This window comes from Dipodomys spectabilis, unplaced genomic scaffold, assembly GCF_019054845.1.
Source record: "Dipodomys spectabilis isolate Male_0828 unplaced genomic scaffold, ASM1905484v1 ptg000325l, whole genome shotgun sequence".
Taxonomy (NCBI): domain Eukaryota; kingdom Metazoa; phylum Chordata; class Mammalia; order Rodentia; family Heteromyidae; genus Dipodomys; species Dipodomys spectabilis.
The window spans coordinates 458,068-478,337 of record NW_024871002.1 but is presented as its reverse complement, the minus strand read 5'-3'; the positions used below and the strand labels follow the sequence as shown (position 1 = coordinate 478,337).

The 20,270-nt window shown below is 44.9% G+C and overlaps 1 protein-coding gene across 4 annotated transcripts in view; it reads right to left on the bottom strand.

Moving 5' to 3' along the window:
* Window positions 1-20,270, bottom strand: part of Septin6 (septin 6) — an 82,248-nt gene that overhangs the window by 20,037 nt on the left and 41,941 nt on the right. For all 4 annotated transcript variants that reach the window (XM_042702481.1, XM_042702483.1, XM_042702482.1 and 1 more), the window contains exons 4-7: window positions 16,899-17,085; window positions 12,820-12,981; window positions 5,039-5,135; window positions 1,582-1,750 (exon numbers count right to left, since the gene is read on the bottom strand). In XM_042702481.1, coding sequence (XP_042558415.1) covers window positions 1,582-1,750; window positions 5,039-5,135; window positions 12,820-12,981; window positions 16,899-17,085 — 615 coding nt within the window. The remainder of the gene's footprint in view (window positions 1-1,581; window positions 1,751-5,038; window positions 5,136-12,819; window positions 12,982-16,898; window positions 17,086-20,270) is intronic.

The window sequence follows — 20,270 nt, the reverse complement described above, 5'->3', positions numbered from 1 at the left end:
GGTCCTGGGCTTGTACTCTGGGCCTACGCGCTTTTCCCCAGCTATTCTGCTCAAAGTGAGCACTCTACCACTTGAGCCACAACGCCACTTCCGGTTTTCTAGTGGTTAATTGGAGATCAGAGTCTCACAGATTTTTCTGCCTGAGCTGGCAGCCTCCTGAGTAGGTAGGATTACAGGCGTGAGCCACCGGTGCCAGACTATGCCTCTCCCCCACCCCCCTTCCTTCCTTTATTTTTTCAGTGCTGGGGATGGATCCCAGGGCCTTGCACATGCTAGGCAAGCACACTACCATTGAGCTGCACCCCTAAGTTCTCCTTTCTGGCTGTCAGAATAGGGAGGAATGTGTGTGTGGAAGAACAGTCTAGAAACCTGCCTGAGCAGCAGGAGCCTGACAAAGAAAGTGGGGCAGAGAAAAGAAACATAGGTCCCATGGTTTCCCTTATTTGCAATAACTAGTTTATGTCTAGGACAAGCAGAAAAGGTCAAAAGCTATGTACATATGACCATATAAGATGATTTAAGTGAAATGAACCCCAAGATAGGGACACAAGTGGTTTTTCTCATTCTTGCTATTATTTTTAACGTATTTATAATGTACTATGTGATTTTTTTTGTTTCTTTGGTAAGTTCATCCCCCACGGTATAACTCTTGTTTTCACTGTATTTGATTCCAGTGCCCTGCATCTTTTATATACATTTTTCTAATTTGGGGAGGGGAAGGGAAAAAAACCAAAATGCTTACATAAGGATACAGGTTGACCCATTGTAACAATGAGATGTACAAGATACTGTGTTCAAAACGAACTTTAGAACTTCAGGCATGGAATGGGGGAAGAGGGGGAGGAGTTGGGGAGGTGGGGAGGGAAGGGATGGTAGGGGAAAAACAAAGAAGGAGGTAACAATGCTCCATAGGAAATGTACTCATTACCTTACTCATGTAACTGTAACCCCCTCTGTACAGTATCTTTACAATAAAAAAATATATATATATAGGAAAAAAAAGAAATAAAGAAAATGGGGCAGGAGACAGTCGTTTCTGTCACCCTAAGGAACAAGGCCACAAAACTCAGGGCTTCCCTCCAATGCAGCTGATTGGAGCTGCTGTTCTGGGTCTCCTCCATTCCTCCATTCTTCTAAATCAGGGCCTCAGCTTGCCTAGCACATGGATAAAACAGAGAAGGAATGGACAAGCAAAAGTGGACAAGAAGAAGCTCACGCCTGCAATCCTAGTTACTCAGGAGGCTGCTATCTGAGGATCATGGTTCAAGGCCAGACGGGGCAGGAAAGTCTGTGAGACTCTTACCTCCAATTAACCACCAGAAAACTGAAAGTGGCACTTTGGCTCAAGTGGTAGAGTGCTTGTCTGGAGCTGAAGAGCTGAGGGGCAGCACCCAGGCCCAGAGTTCAAGCACCATGACAGACCAAAAAGAAAAAAAAAAAGTGGACAAGAAGAAGTCACCTTGCCCTCCTTGCTAGCACCCAAGTGTTGCCTCCCCTGTGATTTCTCTCAAGGGAAAGGCTTCCATAACACTTGGGTGGGATGAGCTGAGCTGGCCTGGCCTGGCCTGGTGGGAATGGTACCTGAAGGGTTTGCTGTCAGGATCGGTGTCCTTGAAGCCCATCTCCTCCAGCTTACAGCGGCGGTACAGCTCATAGTGCCGAGTGTGGGTCTGTTCCCGCAGATCCTCCATGTTAACCCGAATCAGCATCTCCCGCAGCTTCACAAAGTCGCAGTGGGCCTCATTTTCAACTGCATAGGGATGGGTTGGGGAGTTGCAAGTATATTGAAAAGGAAGGGCAGCAGAAGCAAAAACAGACAAGATGAGAGGCAAATCTTAACAGTGACACTGCCTTGCAATCTGAGTAATACACAGCCTGCAAATGTACCTCCTACTTTGATTCTTCTATCAAAGAAAAAAACCAAATGTTACAAAATAGAAGAGATCAAACTGTAATGCCAGCCTGAGCACTGATGGCTCAGTTCTTGTAATCCTAGCTACTCAAGTGGTTGAGATCTGAGGGTCACAGTTCAAAGCCAACCTGGATAGGGAAGTCATCGATACACTTATCGCCAATTAACCAGCAAAAAGCCAGAAGTGGAGCTATGCCTTTCAAGTAGTAGAGTGCTAGCCTTGAGCAAAAGAGCCCAGGACACAAATTCAAGCCCCATGACAAAAAAACAAAAACAAAATCCAGGATATTCATTGTGGCTCAACCCAAATTTCATTCCATTCATCAGAGGCTCATAGGAGGGTCTGCCCTAAGCCATTTTGCAGACAACAGTGCCTCACACATATTCCATAAGTATTTCCATAGTACTATATGGGGCACTTGGATTTCAGAACCGCAGTCCGAATATTGTTACACTCAGGACCTTAAAACTTTAATGGAAGAACAGATACAAATAAACAAACAGAATACATTGCAAAAATGACAAAAGCAGAGGCAGAACTGCCACCACTTGGAAAGTCCTTGCCTCCTTTTTCTAATCCCACACACCTCTCTTCATCCCTCGTCTCCACAGCAATGAAACTTAACCAGTATCCTGACGTTGGGCTAATCATTCATTTTCTTTTTTCTTTTCTTTTTTTTTTTTGGGGGGGGGGAGGGGGGGTCCAGTCGTGGGGCCTGAACTCTGGGCTTGGGCGCGGTTCCTCAGCTCTTCAGCTCAAGGCTAGCGTTCTACCACTTGAGCCATAGCACCACTTCCGGCTTTTTTCTTTTTGCTTATGTGGTGCTGAGGAATCGAACCCAGGGCCTCATGCATGCAAGGCAAGCGCTCTACCACTGAGCCACCTTCCCAGCCCCTTTCTTTTCTTTTTTGTTTGTGGTTAGTTGTGAGGCTTGAACTCAAGAGCTGGGCACAGTCCCTGAACTCACTTTACTCAAGGCTAGTGTTCTACTACTTTGAGCCACAGCATCACTTCTAGTTTTTCTGGTGGTTAACTGAAGATGAGTCTCATGCACTTTCCTGCCCAGGCTGGCTTTGAACCGTGATTCTCTGATCTCAACCTCCTGAGTAGCTAGGATTACAAGGTGTGAGCCACTGGTACCCAGCTCTTCTTTCTTTTTTTAATATGTGTGTGTGTGTGTGTGTGTGTGTGTGTGCGCGCGCGCGCAGACTTTTTTCACAGGTTTTTTTCTGCCCAGGTTGGCTTCAAACCATGATCCTCAGATCTCAGTTTCCTGTGTTGCTAGGCATGAGCCACACCTGTGGGCCATTCAGTTTCTTTTATAGTTTTATCACTCTTGTATAAACTCCTAAACTAATTATCTTATTAATTCTGAAATTCATAGAAATGGAATTCTATAGTATTCATTTTTCTGTAGTATGTTTAGCTCCACATTATATTTCTGACATTTATTCATGGCAATGTAACTTTAGTTCATTAATTTTCACTGCTATGTAATATCCTACTACATGAATATTTCAGTTTACTTAGTTTTCTTTGTGCCTATCTGGTTGTTTCTAATAATTTGTCATTACAAACACACTACTGTGAATATTCTGTACATGTCCTGGCATCCTCACGCAAGTATCCTTCCTTTCCTGCACATCCTTTCTCAATTGATCCAAGTCCATCTTATTTTTTTTCCTGTTTTTTTCCTCTCTCTCTCTCTCTCTCTCTCTCTCTCTCTCTCTCTCTCTCTCTCCAGTCCTGGGCTCAAATTCGGGGCCTAGGGACTGTCTCTCTCTTAGCTTTTATACTCAAGGCTAGCACTCTACCACTTTGGGCCACAGTTCTACTTCTGTTTTTGTTTTTTTTTCTTTTCCCTGGTTAATTTGCAGATAACAGACATAGACTTTCCTGTCCCAGTTGGCTTTCAACAGCAATCTTCAGATTTCAGCCTCCTATGCAGCTAGGGTTACAGGTGTGAGCCAACAGTAGTGTGAGAAAAATTGTCTTTTCTATCTTCCTGAGAGAATGTTTTTCTGAAGGATTCCTGCATTGGTCAGGTCGCTTGGTCCCTGTTAAGATCAATTTAGTTAGCCGGGCGCTGGTGGCTCACGCCTGTAATCCTAGCTACTCAGGAGGCTGAGATCTGAGGATCGTGGTTCAAAGCCAGCCCGGGCAGGAGAGACCATGAGACTCCTATTTCCAATAAACCACCAGAAAACCGGAAGTGGCGCTATAGCTGAAGTGGTAGAGCGCTCGCCTTGAGCTGAAGAGCTGAGGGACAACGCCCAAGCCCAGAGTTCAAACCCCACGACCGACAAAAAAAAAAAAAAAAAAGAACAATTTAGTCACATATGTCCTTTTCCTGAGCACTTTAAGACATCCTGTTAGAAGCTCTTTGAGTTTTAGTTACATTGTGTTAATTAAGCTGCATCCTTTTGGAGCTCAGACAATGTTGAGCAGAGGGGCAGGACCTGCTGGGTTAGGGATAAAATGGGAGCATCACCGGGCGCCGCTGGCTCATGCCTGTAATCCTAGCTACTCAGGAGGCTGAGATCTGAGGATCACAGTTCAAAGCCAGTCCGGTAGGAACACCTGTGAGACTCTGATCTCCAATTAACCACCAGAAAACCAGAAGTGGTGCTGTGGCTCAAGTGGTAGAGTGCTTGCCTTGAGCTGAAGATCTCAAGGATAATGCCCAGGCCCAAAGTTCAAGCCCCACAACCAACAACAACAACAACAACAAAAAAGGGAGCACCCTGCCTGCTCTGTGTGCTTGCTTGCTAGACTTAGATGACAGAGCGCACCCTTCTGCAGAAGTAAACTTTGCCTTACTAAGTTTCTTTTGAGTTGGTGTCTTTATTCCATGACACTCCAGTATTCCAAGCTATTTCTAACAAGCACACAGACATTTGATTATGTTTCTAAAAGGGCTTTCTCCATTGAGACAAAGGGAGCATGTTCCCATCAGAGAACATAGGCATGAGGCCAGAGTTTGCCTGCTAGTGACTCCTATGGCTGTTAAGAGACCCAAGCTGAGTAAGCAGAGTCTACGGACAAGTTAGGGACTTAGTAACTAAGGACAAGCAGAAACAGACAGAAGGGGCTACCCGAACGTAGTCCTTCTGCTGGAGACTCACCCTGCACCGTCCCCCAAGGATACTGACGGGCTTTCATCATCTTATTGCCTATCTTCAGTTCTTCTGTGCTGCCAATGACAGCGAATGGCAAGTGAGCCTGCAATGGAAGGCAAACAGACTGCTTAGACCTCTAGAGGAAAGGCTTCAGGCCACTCCGCTGCAATGTAGCTCTTGGCCCCATCACCCCAGAGGCATTGACTAAAAGAGGAGTCAGGCCTATGCCCAGCCTCTGCTCCTCCCAAACCCATGAGAAGGTAACAAGGACATAGCCCAACACATAGGAAACAAAGACACTAAGTAGATAAAATATAAGCTGCTAGCTGTATTGACAAGCTATTTACTAGTCATAATGGCTGGGACTGGAAGAGCCTCTGTAATGCCGGTGAGCAGGAAGACTTAGATGTGTACAGAAAAGGTAAGGGGGTAGCACCTTCTGAGAGCCCCAAGAACAGACACATCCTGAGACCACAAGGCTGACTTGAGCTACAATGTCCCCATTCTTATCCTTTCCTAAGCTCACACTGATTCCTTGTGCCTAAAGGGCAAGACACAAACTCTGCAGCCACATGCCCATGATTGTATTGGCTTCCGTATTGCTTATGTGCTGCAAGGGAGATAAAGAAGTGCAGGCCACACTGCCTTGCCCACTGGAACAGCCCAAATTACATACCTACAATCATACATGACAGTATGTAACCAGTGTGTCTGGCACATAGGAGGTGCTTAATAAATACTCTGAAGGGTGATGCTACAGGCATAAAGAAAAGGGGAGATAAGATTGTGGGAAGTTTATTTTATCTTTTGTACCAGTCGTGGGGCTTGAACTTAAGGTCTGGGTACTTTCCATGAGCATTTTTTGCTCAAGGCTATCATTCTACCACTTGAGTCACAGCTCCACTTTGGCTTTTAGGGCAGTTGACTGGAGATAAGAGTCTCACAGACTTTCCTGTCCAGGCTGGCTTCAAACTGAGATCCTTAGATCTCAGTCTCCTAAGTAGCTAGGATTACAGGCATGAGCCATAGGCACCTGGGTGACTGATTATTGGAGAGAGCTTTCTTTTTTTTTTTGTTTTTGTTTTTGGGTCCGGTAGTGGGCCTGAACTCTGGGCCTGGGCGCTGTCCCTCAGCTCTTCAGCTCAAGGCTAGCGCTCTACCACTTGAGCTACAGCACCACTTCCGGCTTTTTTCTTTTTGCTTATGTGCTGCTGGGGAATCGAACCCAGGGCCTCAAGCATGCAAGGCAAGCGCTCTACCACTGAGCCACCTTCCCAGCCCCTGGAGAGAGCTTTCATAGCCAGCTTACAGAAATGGGCCACAGTCTCAGATATTTTCACTCACTGGCTTACTGATCCATTGTATAAATACTTACTGACTTCCAACTATGGACTGGGATTCATAAATACATGTTGATAGAGCAGTCTGCCCCTGGAGAGTACAATGTGCTGGGAGACATGGCCACAATGATACTAGAGTGGGTCAGAGTTGGACCATGAGGCTCAAGGGCTGAAGGAATACAAACAGGAAGCCATCAACTTTATGGGAAAACAAAGACAGTACCAGAATAGATACCATGAGCACTGTTTGCAGCTTTAAAATTCACAGCAGCAGCCCGATTCTGGTAGCTTACATCTGTAATACTAGCTACTCAGGAGACAGATCTAAGAATTACAAATGAAAGCCATCTGGGCAGGAAAGTCCATGAGACTCTTACCTCCAATAAACCACCAGAAAACCAGAAGAGAAGCTGTGGCTCAAAGTGGTAGAGTACTTGCCTTGAGCAAAGTGAGCTCAGAGATAGTGCCCAAGCCCTGAGTTCAGGTCCCAGGACCGACCCCCCCCCACCCCCCCCAAAAAAACAGCAACAAAACAAAACAAAACAAAAATCAAAACAAAACATTCACAGCAGCCCTGTGTACTAGGTGCTTTATATTACATTACCCCATTACATATTTCCCCTACATTTTGATTAGCATATATTAGTTACACAATGTGAGGGGTTCATCATTACATTTCGTGAGGCTTGAACTCTGGGTCTGGGCACTGTCCCTGAGCTCTTCAGCTCAAGGCAAACGCTTTACCATTTGAGCCACAGTGCCACTTCCTGAAATATATTTTTTATCATATTCCTCCCATATCATTGATTTTTTTCTTTTTTTTCCTAGTCACCATTGATTTTTTTTTTTTTAAGGCAGGTATATATACTAGTACCAGTGCTTGAAACAGGGCCTTGTACTAACACAGCTTTTGCTCGCTCATGGCTGGTGTTTTACTTGAGCCATGTCTCCAGTCCAGCATTTTTGCTAGCTAACTGGAGATGGACTGTCACAGACTTTTCTGCCTCAGCAGGCTTCAAACCTCATATCTCAACCTCGTGAGTAACTAGGATTATAAGTATGAGCCACCAGCACCTGGCTTATCTCAATCTTCAATCTATTATTACTACTTATTTTAGGTTTAGATTCCTCATGCAAAAGAAAATATTGAGTTTGGCCTTATCTTTTTTTTGGGGGGGGGGTCTGGTCGTGGGGTCTGAACTCTGGGCCTGGGCACTGTCCCTCAGCTCTTCAGCTCAAGGCTAGTGCTCTACCACTTGAGCCACAGTGCCACTTCCGCTTTTTTCCTTTTTGCTTATGTGGTGTGGGGAATCGAACCCAGGGCCTCATGCATGCAAGGCAAGCGCTCTACCACTGAGCCACCTTCCCAGCCCCAATCTTCCAAATCTTATAATCCTCTTTTTTTTTTTTGACTAGTCCTGATGCTTGAACTCAGGGCCTAGGCACTCTTCTTGAGCTTCTTTTGCTCAAGTCTAGCACTCTACAACTTGAGCCACAATGCCACTTCTGGCTTTTTCTGTGTATGTGGTACTGAGGAATGGAACCCAGGGCTTCATGCATGTTAGCCAAGCACTCTACCACTCAGCCACATTCCCAGCCCATAATCCTCATTTTATAGTATATATGCTACCAATGCATTGTATAGATGAGAAAACTGAGGCCCAGAAGAGTTAAATGACTTGTCAGGAGGTATACAGTAGAAACAGCAGAGCTAGATGTGGACTCTGAGTCTCTCTAATTTCCAAGCCCACTCCTTCTTGATCCCATTTGACTTTCAAGCAGCAGTCAAGACAAACACTCCTAATCATGTGGAAGGAAGAGGGAAAGGAAAATTGGTTTGTGCAAAACCAGTTTATAAAAGGAAGTTCAGTTCTAGAAAGCCCAGCCAATCTGTTGCTTAAAGGCTTTAGCTGCATACTGATCTCAGAGCCAATCATTTTCCATTCTTTTTTAGGTCCGGATTCTAAGAATATTCTTTTTTTTTTTTAATGCTGGTCCTGGGGCTAGAACTCAGGGCCAATGTGCTGTCCCTGAGCTTTTAGGCTCAAGGCTAGCTCTCTTACCACTTGAGCCATAGCTCTACTTCCAGCTTTCTGATGGATAATTGGAGGTAAGAATTTCACGGACTTTCCTGCCTGGGCTGCATTTGAACTGTGATCCTCAGATCTCAGCCTCCTGAGCAACTAGGATTACAAGCATGAGCCACTAGGGCCTGGCCCCAAAATATTATTCGGTGTAGCAAAACACGTGTTCTCATCAGGCACTCAGTGTTAGGATAACTATAAATTCTTGAAAGGGCTCAGGAAGCAGTTGAAGTTGCTCTTCCTTTCTACTCTGTTAACTATCCCTCTCAGGCAGCCCTTCCCTTACTGTACTGTGTCACTGCAATTAGGGACACAGGAAAGAGAGGAAGAGGGAATTACAGATGTGGACATTGGGTGTGGGCTGGAGGTAGAGAGATTTTCATCATTGCTAGGAGAGAAATGATCAACAAAGGAGTGGGCACGTAACCACAGAGCATTTGGGGAAGACTGACTCCCTAAAAATGTTACTCAAATGCTTGAACATCTCCTGCCTGTGCCAGTTAGCTTTTTAAGAGGTCAGATGGGCACAGTTCATTCCTACTCGGGGACTCTAGAAGCTTCAAGAGCATCAAATTCCCTGCAAACATTTTCTGGGGAAACCTCTGCAGAAGGCCCAAAGCTTTGTGTGCCACACACACACACACACACACACACACACACACACACACACACACACACACACACACACACACACACACACACACACACACACACAGCCAAAGAGAAGCAGCTGCAGAGGGCTAGACTGAGGGAGGAAGCGAGAAAGAGAAAGCAGCGCCTTATATCCTCTGCTCTCATCCTGGGCTCTGAGCTGTAAGTGATGGAGGAGGAAGGAAGGCGTGTGAAGTGGGAGGCACTTCTCTGGGCGCAAGAAGAAAGAAGGGGGAAACTGCAAGAAGAAAATAAAGGCACAGGAAATGTCAGTCTTCCCTTGGGCCTGTTATTTTTACTTTGGAGAGATACTGTCCATCAGAATGACAATATTACTTGTTTCTCCATTTCCTCAAATTGCTGTCATTTGATTCCTCTAGCTCCCTCCCCTGTTCTCAAATACACAGCCCCCACCAAATGGAAATCCATGGGCTCTGAAGCCCTCCCACAGCATGGCGTGTCATGGCACATTCTTTTGCAAGTGGCAGAAGCAAGTTCTGATAAGTATATGCAAGCAGATCATTTCCAAGTGCTCCCAACGGAATGATTCGCACACCAACCTTAGATATCCATGAATATAAACCTCCTGCATGAGCTGAGGGAATTGGGATCTGAGAGGTTAAATACTTTACCCAGGTCCCAACGTCCCATGTCCAGCTCTTTGCAGAAAGTACTGAGGCCATTACATATTGGCAGCCAGCCTCCCCCATTCACCTAGGGTGGTTTATGCTCTGCCTTCTGGCTAAACAGCATCTGCTGGAAATCAGCCAACCATGATAGGCGAAAATCCTGGGAACCATGCTCTGAGCCTCTGTGTATCCTGCTGCTTGAGAGACAGATGGCTATAGCAACCAGAATGGAGTCAGATAGGGCAGGAAAATGCTAATTCCCCAAACATGCTCACAGATCCTATCCATACGACCCGAATTGGATAGCAGGCTTTTTCTTCATTTTCTTCAGGTGCCTATAGGAGACTGACAAGTGCTATTTTGTACATGGGGCCCCAGGGAGGAAACTCTGATAGTTGTGAAGCAGTGCTGCTAAAAGGAGCCTTGTGACTGTCATCCACACTGCTGGTAAGGTGTTCCCCTACATGTCACATCTTCCAGCCACAGAGAGCTCCACAACAGACAATCTCAAGCCACTCCTGAGCCTCTTGGCACATTCACCACCTGTCTTAGTCCAGTTTGTATTACTAAAACCAAATACTTGAGGCTGGACAATCCATAAAGAATGGAAATACAGTTTCTGCAATCCTGGAAGCTAGGAAGTTCATGACCAAAGCACAGGCAGGTTCAATTGTATAAGGATACAAGAGGGCCAACCTTAAGGTTGAACCTACCCTAAGGCTAAAGCAAGACACTTGAACTGAGTGGAGAATACAGCTCAAAATGACTGTCACTTCTAATCCACAATGTGGCGAAATGTGGTTTGCTTTTACATCTTGAGATTGCTGAGAAATCATAGCCCTTATTTGTTCTTTTTTTCCCCCTGTCGATCATGGAACTTGCACTCAGGGCCTGGGTGCTGTCCCTGAGCTTTTTTTTTTTTCATTCAAGGCTAGTGCCTTACTATTCTGAGCCACTCCTGGTTTTCTGGGGATTTATTGGAAATAAGAGTTCAGGACTTTCCTGCCTGGGCTGGCTTTCAACCTCGATCCTCAGAGTTGAGCCTCCGGAGTAGCTAGGATTACAGGCATGAGCCACTGGCACCCAGCCCTTACTTGTTCTTTTTTTTTTTTTTTAACTGTCAAGGTCATGTACAGAGGGGTTACAGTTACATACGTAAGGTAATGAGTACATTTCTTGTTGAACATTGTTACCCCTCCTTCATTTTTCTCCAACTTTTCCTCCTTCCCAACACCCTCCACCTTATTTGTTCTTAAAAAAAAAAAAAAAAGCACGAGGCTGAAAGCTACTTGGTGACTTAGGGAATGAGGAGTTTGCAAGCTCTCTGTGGGGACTGACCAGCATAGGCAACTAGATGCTTCCACACACCAGTGCCAGGGACACCCAGACAGTGAGGTTTTCTCACTTTTTTTCATCATAAATGAACTTAGGCCAGGCATTGGTGACTCACGCCTCTAATCCTAACTACTCAGGAAGCTAAGATCTGAGGATCTCGGCTCAAAGCCAGTCTTGGGCAGGAAAGTCTGTGAGACTCTTATCTCCAATAAACTACTCAGAAAAAGCCAGAAGTGACGCTGTGGTTCAAGTGGTAGAGCGCTAACCTTAAGCACGAAGAAGCAGGGGGACAGTGCCCAGCCCCAGGGTTGACAAAAACAGAAAAAGAAAAGGAATTTTAGTCTCTATCCAAATGCCCTGACTGTGGGAGAGGGACAAGTACTTATCTCTGAATTTGTCTATGTGCTCAGCAGGTCACAGAGGACATAGATCCACCTATCACATCCATATAGCTTTACCCTGGAACCAAATTTGTTGAAGATGATAAGGGAACTTCTAATAACAATCCTATCCTGGGCAGAACAAGGGGCAGGAAGTCAGGCGAGACAATGACTTGCTACCCTGCTATGCTAATTTGTTGGCCGATTCATAGGAGGTGGCAGCTGATGCTGTAATGATAACTTAGAGGGCAACGGCAGCAGGAAAAGTTTTCTAAAAATGGCTTTTATTACAAAGCTTTCCTGAGTTTGGCGATCCCTAGGCATTATGTCATTAGGAAAATGTGATGTCTTTCAATAAAGCAAAAAGAAATTTGTTCCCGAAGCAGAGGCTTTCTGAAAGCTATTAACTGTCTCCTTGAAATCACAACATTGAAGCATTTGCAGCAACACCATCAACACATTGTAAAGAACCATGAGGAGATGTTTGATTCTCTGCCTTTTTTTTATTACTCACTCCTCTACTAGGGGATGTGGGGGAGGAAAGAAAAGAGGAAGGACTCAGGGCTTATTTAATTCATTCACACTTAATAATAAAGCAAAGCAGAACCCTAATATTTAAAAGCAACATCTCGCTGGGTGCCAGTGGCTCTTGCCTGTAATCCTAGCTACTCAAGAAGCCGAGATCTGAGGATTGCAATTCAAAGCCAGCCTGGACAGGAAAAGTCCGTGAGACTCATCTCCAATAAACTACTCAGAAAAAGCCAGAAGTGGAGCTGTCGAAGGTGGTAAGAGTGCTAGCCTTGAGCACAGAGAAGCTCGGGGACAGCCCAGGCCCTGAGTTCAAGCCCCAAGATTTGCAAAAAAATAAAATAAAAGCAACATTTCTTTAGTCACCCGCAAAACTGGAGGCTCTATACCTCATTCCTCCTCCCCCCACCCCACCCCCAGAGGGCTAGATGATCTGAGGACAGATCACCTTTTAATCAACCAAAGCCAGCCAACATTTTCTTTCTGTCCCAACAGTGTATGGATCAGAGAAAGGCTCTATGTCTTTCCTCTATAATCCTATGGAGGCTGCCTGGCTTAGACCAGAGCAGTATGGAGGAGATTGGGTGGGAAAACAGGCCTGAATTCCTTGCTCTGAGCACCACTTGGAGTCATCCTTTCTCTGTCCCTCGGGATCTGGCTCTCTGGGACTTTGCACTGACCACACTGGCAAGAGAGGCTACTTGGGTTCTGAATTTTCTTTCACCGATGCTTGCCACTCAGTAGGCAATATTATTTATTAATATTATAAAATATTTATTATTGTAAAATAATAACAGAGAGCAATGATTAGAAAGATGAATCTCTGTGCTCCCCACTCACATTCATAGTTCCATTGATCTCAGCCACCGACTCATCATCTGTGGGGAACTGATAGATCTGGACTCCGTTGCTGACAAGTTCACTGGTGATTTTGATTTTGAACTTTGTGAGTTCACTCTTAGAAATGGCATCTGATTTGGCAATGATGGGGATGATGTTCACCTAGGGAAAGGAGAAGCAAAGTGGGATCATTGTTGGTAATGTAACTGCATGACCTTGGAAGCATGACCTTGAGAGTCCACTTACTTCCAGCTAAGAGGAAATGCTCCATATACATTGATACACTAAACACTACACCCATGGGCAGTTCTGCCTATTGGCCTGGGATTGGCCACCTCTGTAACCGAACAATATGATAAACAACTGTAAGCACTTATGTGCTGGGTACCAACCTATTTTGTATGGGTCTAACAAAATTAATCCTGAAAATAACCCTCCAAGGATGCATATTATTACTGTTGTTTTCCCAATGAGAAATTGAACTGCAGAGAGGTGACATAACCTGTCCAAGGCCATAGGACAGCTAATTTACAGAACTAAGATTCAAACCCAAGCCTTCTTCCTAAGTCCACAGACTTACTGGAGCTGTCTAGCAGTTCAGATCCAAGTTGAAGAGCTGTGATAGCTTACTATCAAAGTCATTGCTAGGGTGATTCAAAGCAGAAAGGTGATAGCAAGGCATTTGTAGTTGAAATAGGAGATGAGGTCACTCCTTGCTAACAGTAAATGGTCCCAATAGGTTCAGGCCAGGCTAAGCCCCAGCAATGTATGACATGGGTGCTAGTGGAAATGGGAGGAAGGGAGGCCAGGCAGTACTCAGGGAGGAAACACACCTGGCTCCCTTGTTGCTAGCAGTCTCATTGGTCAAAGACTCTGTTAGCAATTTGACCTAAGAGGTCTACTGTTGGGGAAAGGGCACTGCGGCTCAAAGAGGTAGAGTGCTAGCCTTGAGCAAAAAGAGCTCAGAGACAGTGCCCAAGCCACGAGTTCAAGCCCTTGACTGGCCAAAAATCAAAAAACAAACAAAAAAATCCAGTTATTGTTTGAATTTGATGATTCATTTCCAGGTAAAGAAAGCAGACATTTCCAATTTCAGACAGTAGGAGAAAGTCCTAATGTGCTTGCAAGTGTAACCCATCTGAACCCTAATTCCTCAAGTCTCTTCAAGAAAGGACAAAGGGGGGCGGGGGGACTGGGATGTAGGTCAGTGACTAAGTGCTTGGGTTCAATCCCCAGTACCAAAAAAGAAAAGACAAAAAAAAAAAAAAGAGAGTGAGAGACAAGGTTAAAGAAATTTGACCTGGCCATGGCTTTGGGAGACAGAACAACACCTAAGCTCAAGTCCCCAAGGAGGATACAGTCTTGCCTGCCACCATGTCTCAATGGGGTGGCACTTATGGTGCCCAGGCCCTAGGCTCTGAAGGGGGGGGCCTAAAGAGCTATGGACCTGGAAGAGAAGTTCTGCCTCCCCTGCACTTTGACTTAGAAATGCCTCTAAAGCTGGGCACTGGTGGCTCACGCCTGTAATCGTCGCTACTTAGGAGGCTGAGATCTGAGAACCACAGTTTGAAGCCAGCCCAGGTAAGAAAGTCTGTGAGACTCTTATCTTCAATAAACCACCAGAAAACTAGAAGTGGCGCTGTGGCTCAAGTGGTAGAGCCCTCGCCTTGAGCTGAGGGACAGAGTTCAAGCCCTAAGACCAAAAAAAAAAAAAAAGCCTCAAGTCTTGTGCCACACAGGGATTCAGGTACTGGGCAAATAAAATCTAGACCTTGGAGGTACTTGCCTTGATATCTTTGTGGAGGGGGGAAGAGGGTGGTGCCCTTGGCAATGTGTAACAAGGGGGAAAATCCAATTCTTCTTGTCACCTTTTGCAAAGTGCCAACTCATACTATAAACATGTGAAAAGCTGCTTAGTTAGCACAGCCCACCCAGCAAGCTGCCAGCCACTCGCTCACTGCTGCCTGATACAGGGGCATGCTGGGCATGGCGACATTTCAACAGCAGCCTATTATTCATGAGCAGTGAGCTCAATTGCTCCAATTCTTGTTATAGCTGACATCCAGTTTTTCTTTTAGTGACTATGCTACTACATGACTGCATATAAACTAGAATTTTGTAAAAATAAAGGGCTGAGGTATGACTCAAGTGGTAGAGCACTTAGCTAGCAAGTGCAAGGCCCTGAGTTAAAATACCAGTATTGCTTGTACCCAAATAAAAGCATTTTTGGAAAATAAAAATCCTTGCAGTCAGAGTTAGATCCAAATCTCAGACCCATTATTGCAAGCTGTCTGTCCTTAAGCAAACTACTTGCCTCTCCATTTTTTTCTCATATGCAAAATAAAATATTACAAGGAACTGGTGGCTCACACCTATAACCATAGCTACTCAGGAGGCTGAGATCTGAGGATCTCTAGTCAAAGCCAGTCTGAGCAGAAAAGTCCGCAAATCCTTATCTCCAATTAATTGCCAAAAAAAGCTGCAAAGTGGAGGTATGGTACAAGTGGTAGATTGTCAGCCTTGATCAAAAAAACTAGAGAAGACTAACCTAGCCACAAGTTCAAGCCCCAGTATTGGCACTAAATTAATCAATGAATTAAAATAAAATGGAGTAATAACAGTATCTACCACACTGGATTAATTGGAAGAGCGAAATAAAATGACACATATCAGGGCTGTGGGTGCATATACGAGTGGTAGAGTGCCTACTGGCAATCACCAGGCCCCGAGTTCAAATCCAAGTACTGCTTAAATAATTTTTATTTAAAAAATAACACATATATATTGGGGCTGGGAAGGTGGCTCAGTGGCAGAGCGCATGCCTTACATGCCAGAGGCCCTGGGTTCAATTCCTCAGCACCACATAAGCAAAAAGCAAAAAAAAAAAAGCTGGAAGTGGCGCTGTGGCTCAAGTGGTATAGTGCTAGCCTTGAGCTGAAGAGCTGAGGGACAGTGCCCAGGCCCAGAGTTCAGGCCCCATGACCGGAACAAAAAAAAAAAAAAAATAACACATATAAAGTACTTACAGTGCCTAGCACATGTTAAATGTTAAAAGTAAAGGTACTGGTCATTAAGCTTTTTAAATAATCCTGTAGTCAGTTCAAGTGTACTGCAAATAATCCTTTAACACAAAGAATTCTTGTCTAATTTATACATCGTATTTGCATTTTTCTATGAAAGCAGAAAATATCCGATTTCCACAGCTATGTTTCTCAAATATGGACCCAAAATAACACAGTGTCAGATTGGGGTTCGAATCTAGAACCCATCAGTAGCTATTTGACAACAAAGCAGCCACAACCTCTCAGAGACTCAGTCTTCTCTTCTTTAACTGGTGGTAACTGCAATAGTTACCTCATAGGGGCAAAAGGATTTAGTCAAATACTCCATGAGATACTTAGCTCGGTCATGGCATAAAATGAAGGTTTAAGAAACGTTGCCTGCTAAGCCAAAAACTAACCATAAAAAGTGTCAAAGTCAAGTCTGCATATCTGATTCTACCATGTGCTGATTAATACTGGGACAGAAAAAGAAAGAAAAACCTGTACTGTTATACCTGGAGAGTTATCTTGTATGCAAGCATACTACTTTGTTTTTTTTTGTTTTTTGTTTGCCAGTCTTGAAGCTTGAACTAGGCCTAGGCATTGCCTCTGAGCTTTTTTTGCTCAAAACTAGTGCTCTGCCACTTGAGCCACAGCTCCACATCTCACATTTTTCCAGTTAACTGGAGATAAGAGTCTCAGGGACCTTCCTGCCCAGGCTAGCTTCTATCCTCACATCTCAGCTTCCTGAACAGCTAGAATTTCACGCAGGCATGAACCACCTACACCTGGTTGCAACCCTATTTCTATGAAGGCTTAGGGCAAACCCATCTCCAGTGCTGGGAAACGAGATGGCAAAGTGAATGAGTTAGTTAATGCCATCTTTATAGAGGGACAAGGAAAGAGGATGAGGAAGCCACAAAGTCTGGTCAGCAATCAGGTACCTAGTAAATACAAGAGATCAATATGAGTGAATCCAGTTTTCCCAGCCTCCCACCTGCCCCTGCTCCAGCCCCAGCTTTTGCCCCACTTCCAGACCTTACTGTCCAGCTTCTTCATTGTCACTAGATCCAGGGACTTCAGTGAATGACCTGTGGGGGCGATGAAGTACAAGCACGCGTGGATTCGGGAGTCATGGTAGGTGTGCAGCACTCTTCGGATCTTTAACTCTTCCTGCAGGTAGGCCTCAAATTGTGCATCAATGAATTCAACAATGGGCTTGTAGCTACAGGGGAGAGAGAAATGAGTGAAGCCCGAGCACTTGGATTTTGACATAATGTAGTCTCTTTTAATTTATTTAGTAATTTGTTGCCAGGAATTGAACTCAGGGTCTGGGCGCTGTCTCTGAGCTGCTTTTGAAACTCTTGAGCCACAGTTCCAATTTTGGCTTTTTAAAAATTGGAGTTAGAAGTCTCACACACTTTCCCGCCCAGGCTGGCTTTGAACCGTGATCCTCACATCTCAGCTTCCTGAGTAGCTAAGATTACACCAGTGCCTGACAACATAGTCTCTTTTAGAAATGTGAAGTGCCTTCTGCAATAAGAGTCTTCCTCATCCAATTGGTTTTCTCCATCTCCTCTTCATGGTCCGTTAGCCTGGCAATCTTCTTGGTCCCTACATGAGCTCAATTAATTCCTATGTGTTCACCTTCACTCTGGAAGGCTCATTTCTTCCTGCTTATCCCAACCCTTCCCTCTCACTGCCCAGGGCTCAGTTTGATGCCTCCCTCCTGCCTACAGTCCAGGAACACCTTCATGACCCAAGAGCATAAAAATATGGTATTGAGCTGGGCGTCAGTGGCTCACACCTATAATCCCAGCTACTCAGGAGGCTGAGATCCAAGGATCACAGTTTGAAGTCAACCTAGGCAGGAAAGTCCATGAGGCTCATTTCCAATGAAACACCAAAAAGCAGGAAGTGGAGCTATGGCTCAAGTGGTAGAGTACTAGACTTAAATGAAAAGGAGCATCAGCTGCACTAGACATAGAAGAAAAAAACTAAGCAACCCTAAGACAGCGATGGGAAGGGAGGAATGACAGGGATAATAGGAACAGTCTACACTAAGCAAAAAGAAAGAAATGTAAACATCACCTGATGTGGAAGAAATAATTATATTGTCAAAGCTCATAGAATTCACAAACTTTATGGACCATGATAAAGACAATTTGCCTTGTGAAGGTTAAAATGTGTTTGTGACTTAATTATCACTATTCCACAATACTGTGAAATATGTGAATTTATGTAATCACCTAATCTCAATTTTCTTTGGGGGGGGGCCTGAACTCTAGGCCTGGGCGCTGTCCCTCAGCTCTTCAGCTCAAGGCTGGCGCTCTACCACTTGAGCCACAGCACCACTTCCGGCATTTTTTCTTTTTGCTTGTGTGGTGCTGAGGAATCGAACCCAGGGCCTCAGGCATGCAAGGCAAGCGCTCTACCACTGAGCCACCTTCCCAGCCCCACCTAATCTCAATTAAAAAAAAAAAAAAAAGAAAGAAAGAAAAAGAAAGTGAGAGAAAGGATAGGTTAGGAGTGATGGGTGACAATGTTGTCACCTTGTACTCATATACTGTTTTGTAGAATGGGAACTTCTTTGTACAACTACTTAAAGATAATAATAATTTAAAAATGTTTAAAAAAATGAAAAAGGAGCATAGTTCAGGTCCTGAGTTCAAGCCCCAGGACTGGCACAAAAAGAAAGCGCGCACGCACACACACGCACACGCACACGCACGCACACACACACACACAGAGTATTGGACTACTACCTCTTGCTTCTCCATGGTTATTGTTCTCTCAAATGAACTGTATCCTGGAAGACAGGGCTTGGACAGGGTCCTTCTCTATCCCCAACGGGCCCTGAATTGATGCAAGTCCACTAGTGGATCAGTGACTGAGCTAATTTTCTTCCCTACCAGGTGCCTGTCTGCTTCCTCCATCACCATGACTAGGATGAGGGCTGGGTACACATCTCTCCTTAGCCTACCTAGGAGAATCTTCTCAGAATACTGAAATCTTTTTGCTCATTCTTACTGGGTTGACTAGAACACCTCACTCAGTTCCCCTAAGAGCCACATACTTTTCTAATTCTAATTCCCAACAATTCTTTTTTATTATTATTATTATTATTATTTTAGCAGTACTGGAGTTTGAACCCAAGGCTCTTCATTTTAATATGAAGGAAGTCTACCATGTGATCCACATCCCTATACATTTTAGTTTTAGTTCCCTATTCCCATAAAGTCTCATTCTTTGGCTGGGGTTAGCCTGAAACCATCTCCACCTGGGATCTTAATGTCAAGATGAATTATAAGAGTGCATACTGGGCTGGGAAGGTGGCTCAGTGGTACAGCGCTTGCCTTGCATGCATGAGGCCCTGGGTTCCATTCCTCAGCACCACATAAGAAGGAAAAAAAAGCCGGAAGTGGCACTGTGGCTTAAGTGGTAGAGTACTAGCCTTGAGCTGAAGAGCTTAGGGACAGCGCCCAGGCCCAGAGTTCAGGCCCCACGACCGGACCCTCCCCTCACCCCACCCCCAAAAAAAAGAGCGCATCACTACACTCAATCTTTTTTTTTTTTTGGTTGTCATGGGGATTGAACTTGGGGCCGCAGCTCAAAGTTAGCACTCTACCACTTTGAGCCATAGCGCCACTTCCAGTTTTCTGGTGGTTAACTGGTGCTAAGAGTCTCGTGGATTTTCCTGCAGAGGCTGGCTTTGAATCACGATCCTCAGATCTCAGCCTCCTGGGTAGCTAGGATTTCAGGCATGAGTCACTAGCTCCCTGCTTTTTTGTTTCTTATTCTGCTTTTTTAAAAAATTGCATCAACCAGTTGTATAAGGGGGTAACATGTCCACATAATGAAAACAATGTGTTTTGATCAGACTCTCTTTTGTCATTCTCTTCCCTTCTTTTGGAGACAGGACCTTTATTGTGTAACCCAGACTGGCCACCTGGCATCAAGGCTTCACACCCAATATTCAGCTCTCTTCTCCTCTCAGTCTTGAGCCACTTTGAGAAACTTCCCTCTTCCCTGCTCTAGTCTCTGCCCAGGCCTACCCTTGTCACCCCTTACACAGTCTCTTTCCATTCTAACTAGGTCAGCTCAGCTACAGCTCTACCGGTGCTCTTATATGAGACTTCCATAAAACAGCCTCCTAGTAGATAAGGGAAAACAGCTTTGGGGAGGGGGAGGGGGGAAGGGGAGTGGTGGTTGCCAGTATTAGGACTTGAACTCAAGGCCTAGTTGCTGTCCCTTAGCTCTTTCACTTAAGGCTGGTACTCTACCACTTGAGCCACATTCTACTTCTGGCATTTAGGTTGACTGGAGATAAGAGTCTCACTGACTTTCCTGGCCAGGCTGGCTTTGAACCTTGATCCTCAGATCTCAGCCTCCTTGGGTAGCTAGGATTAC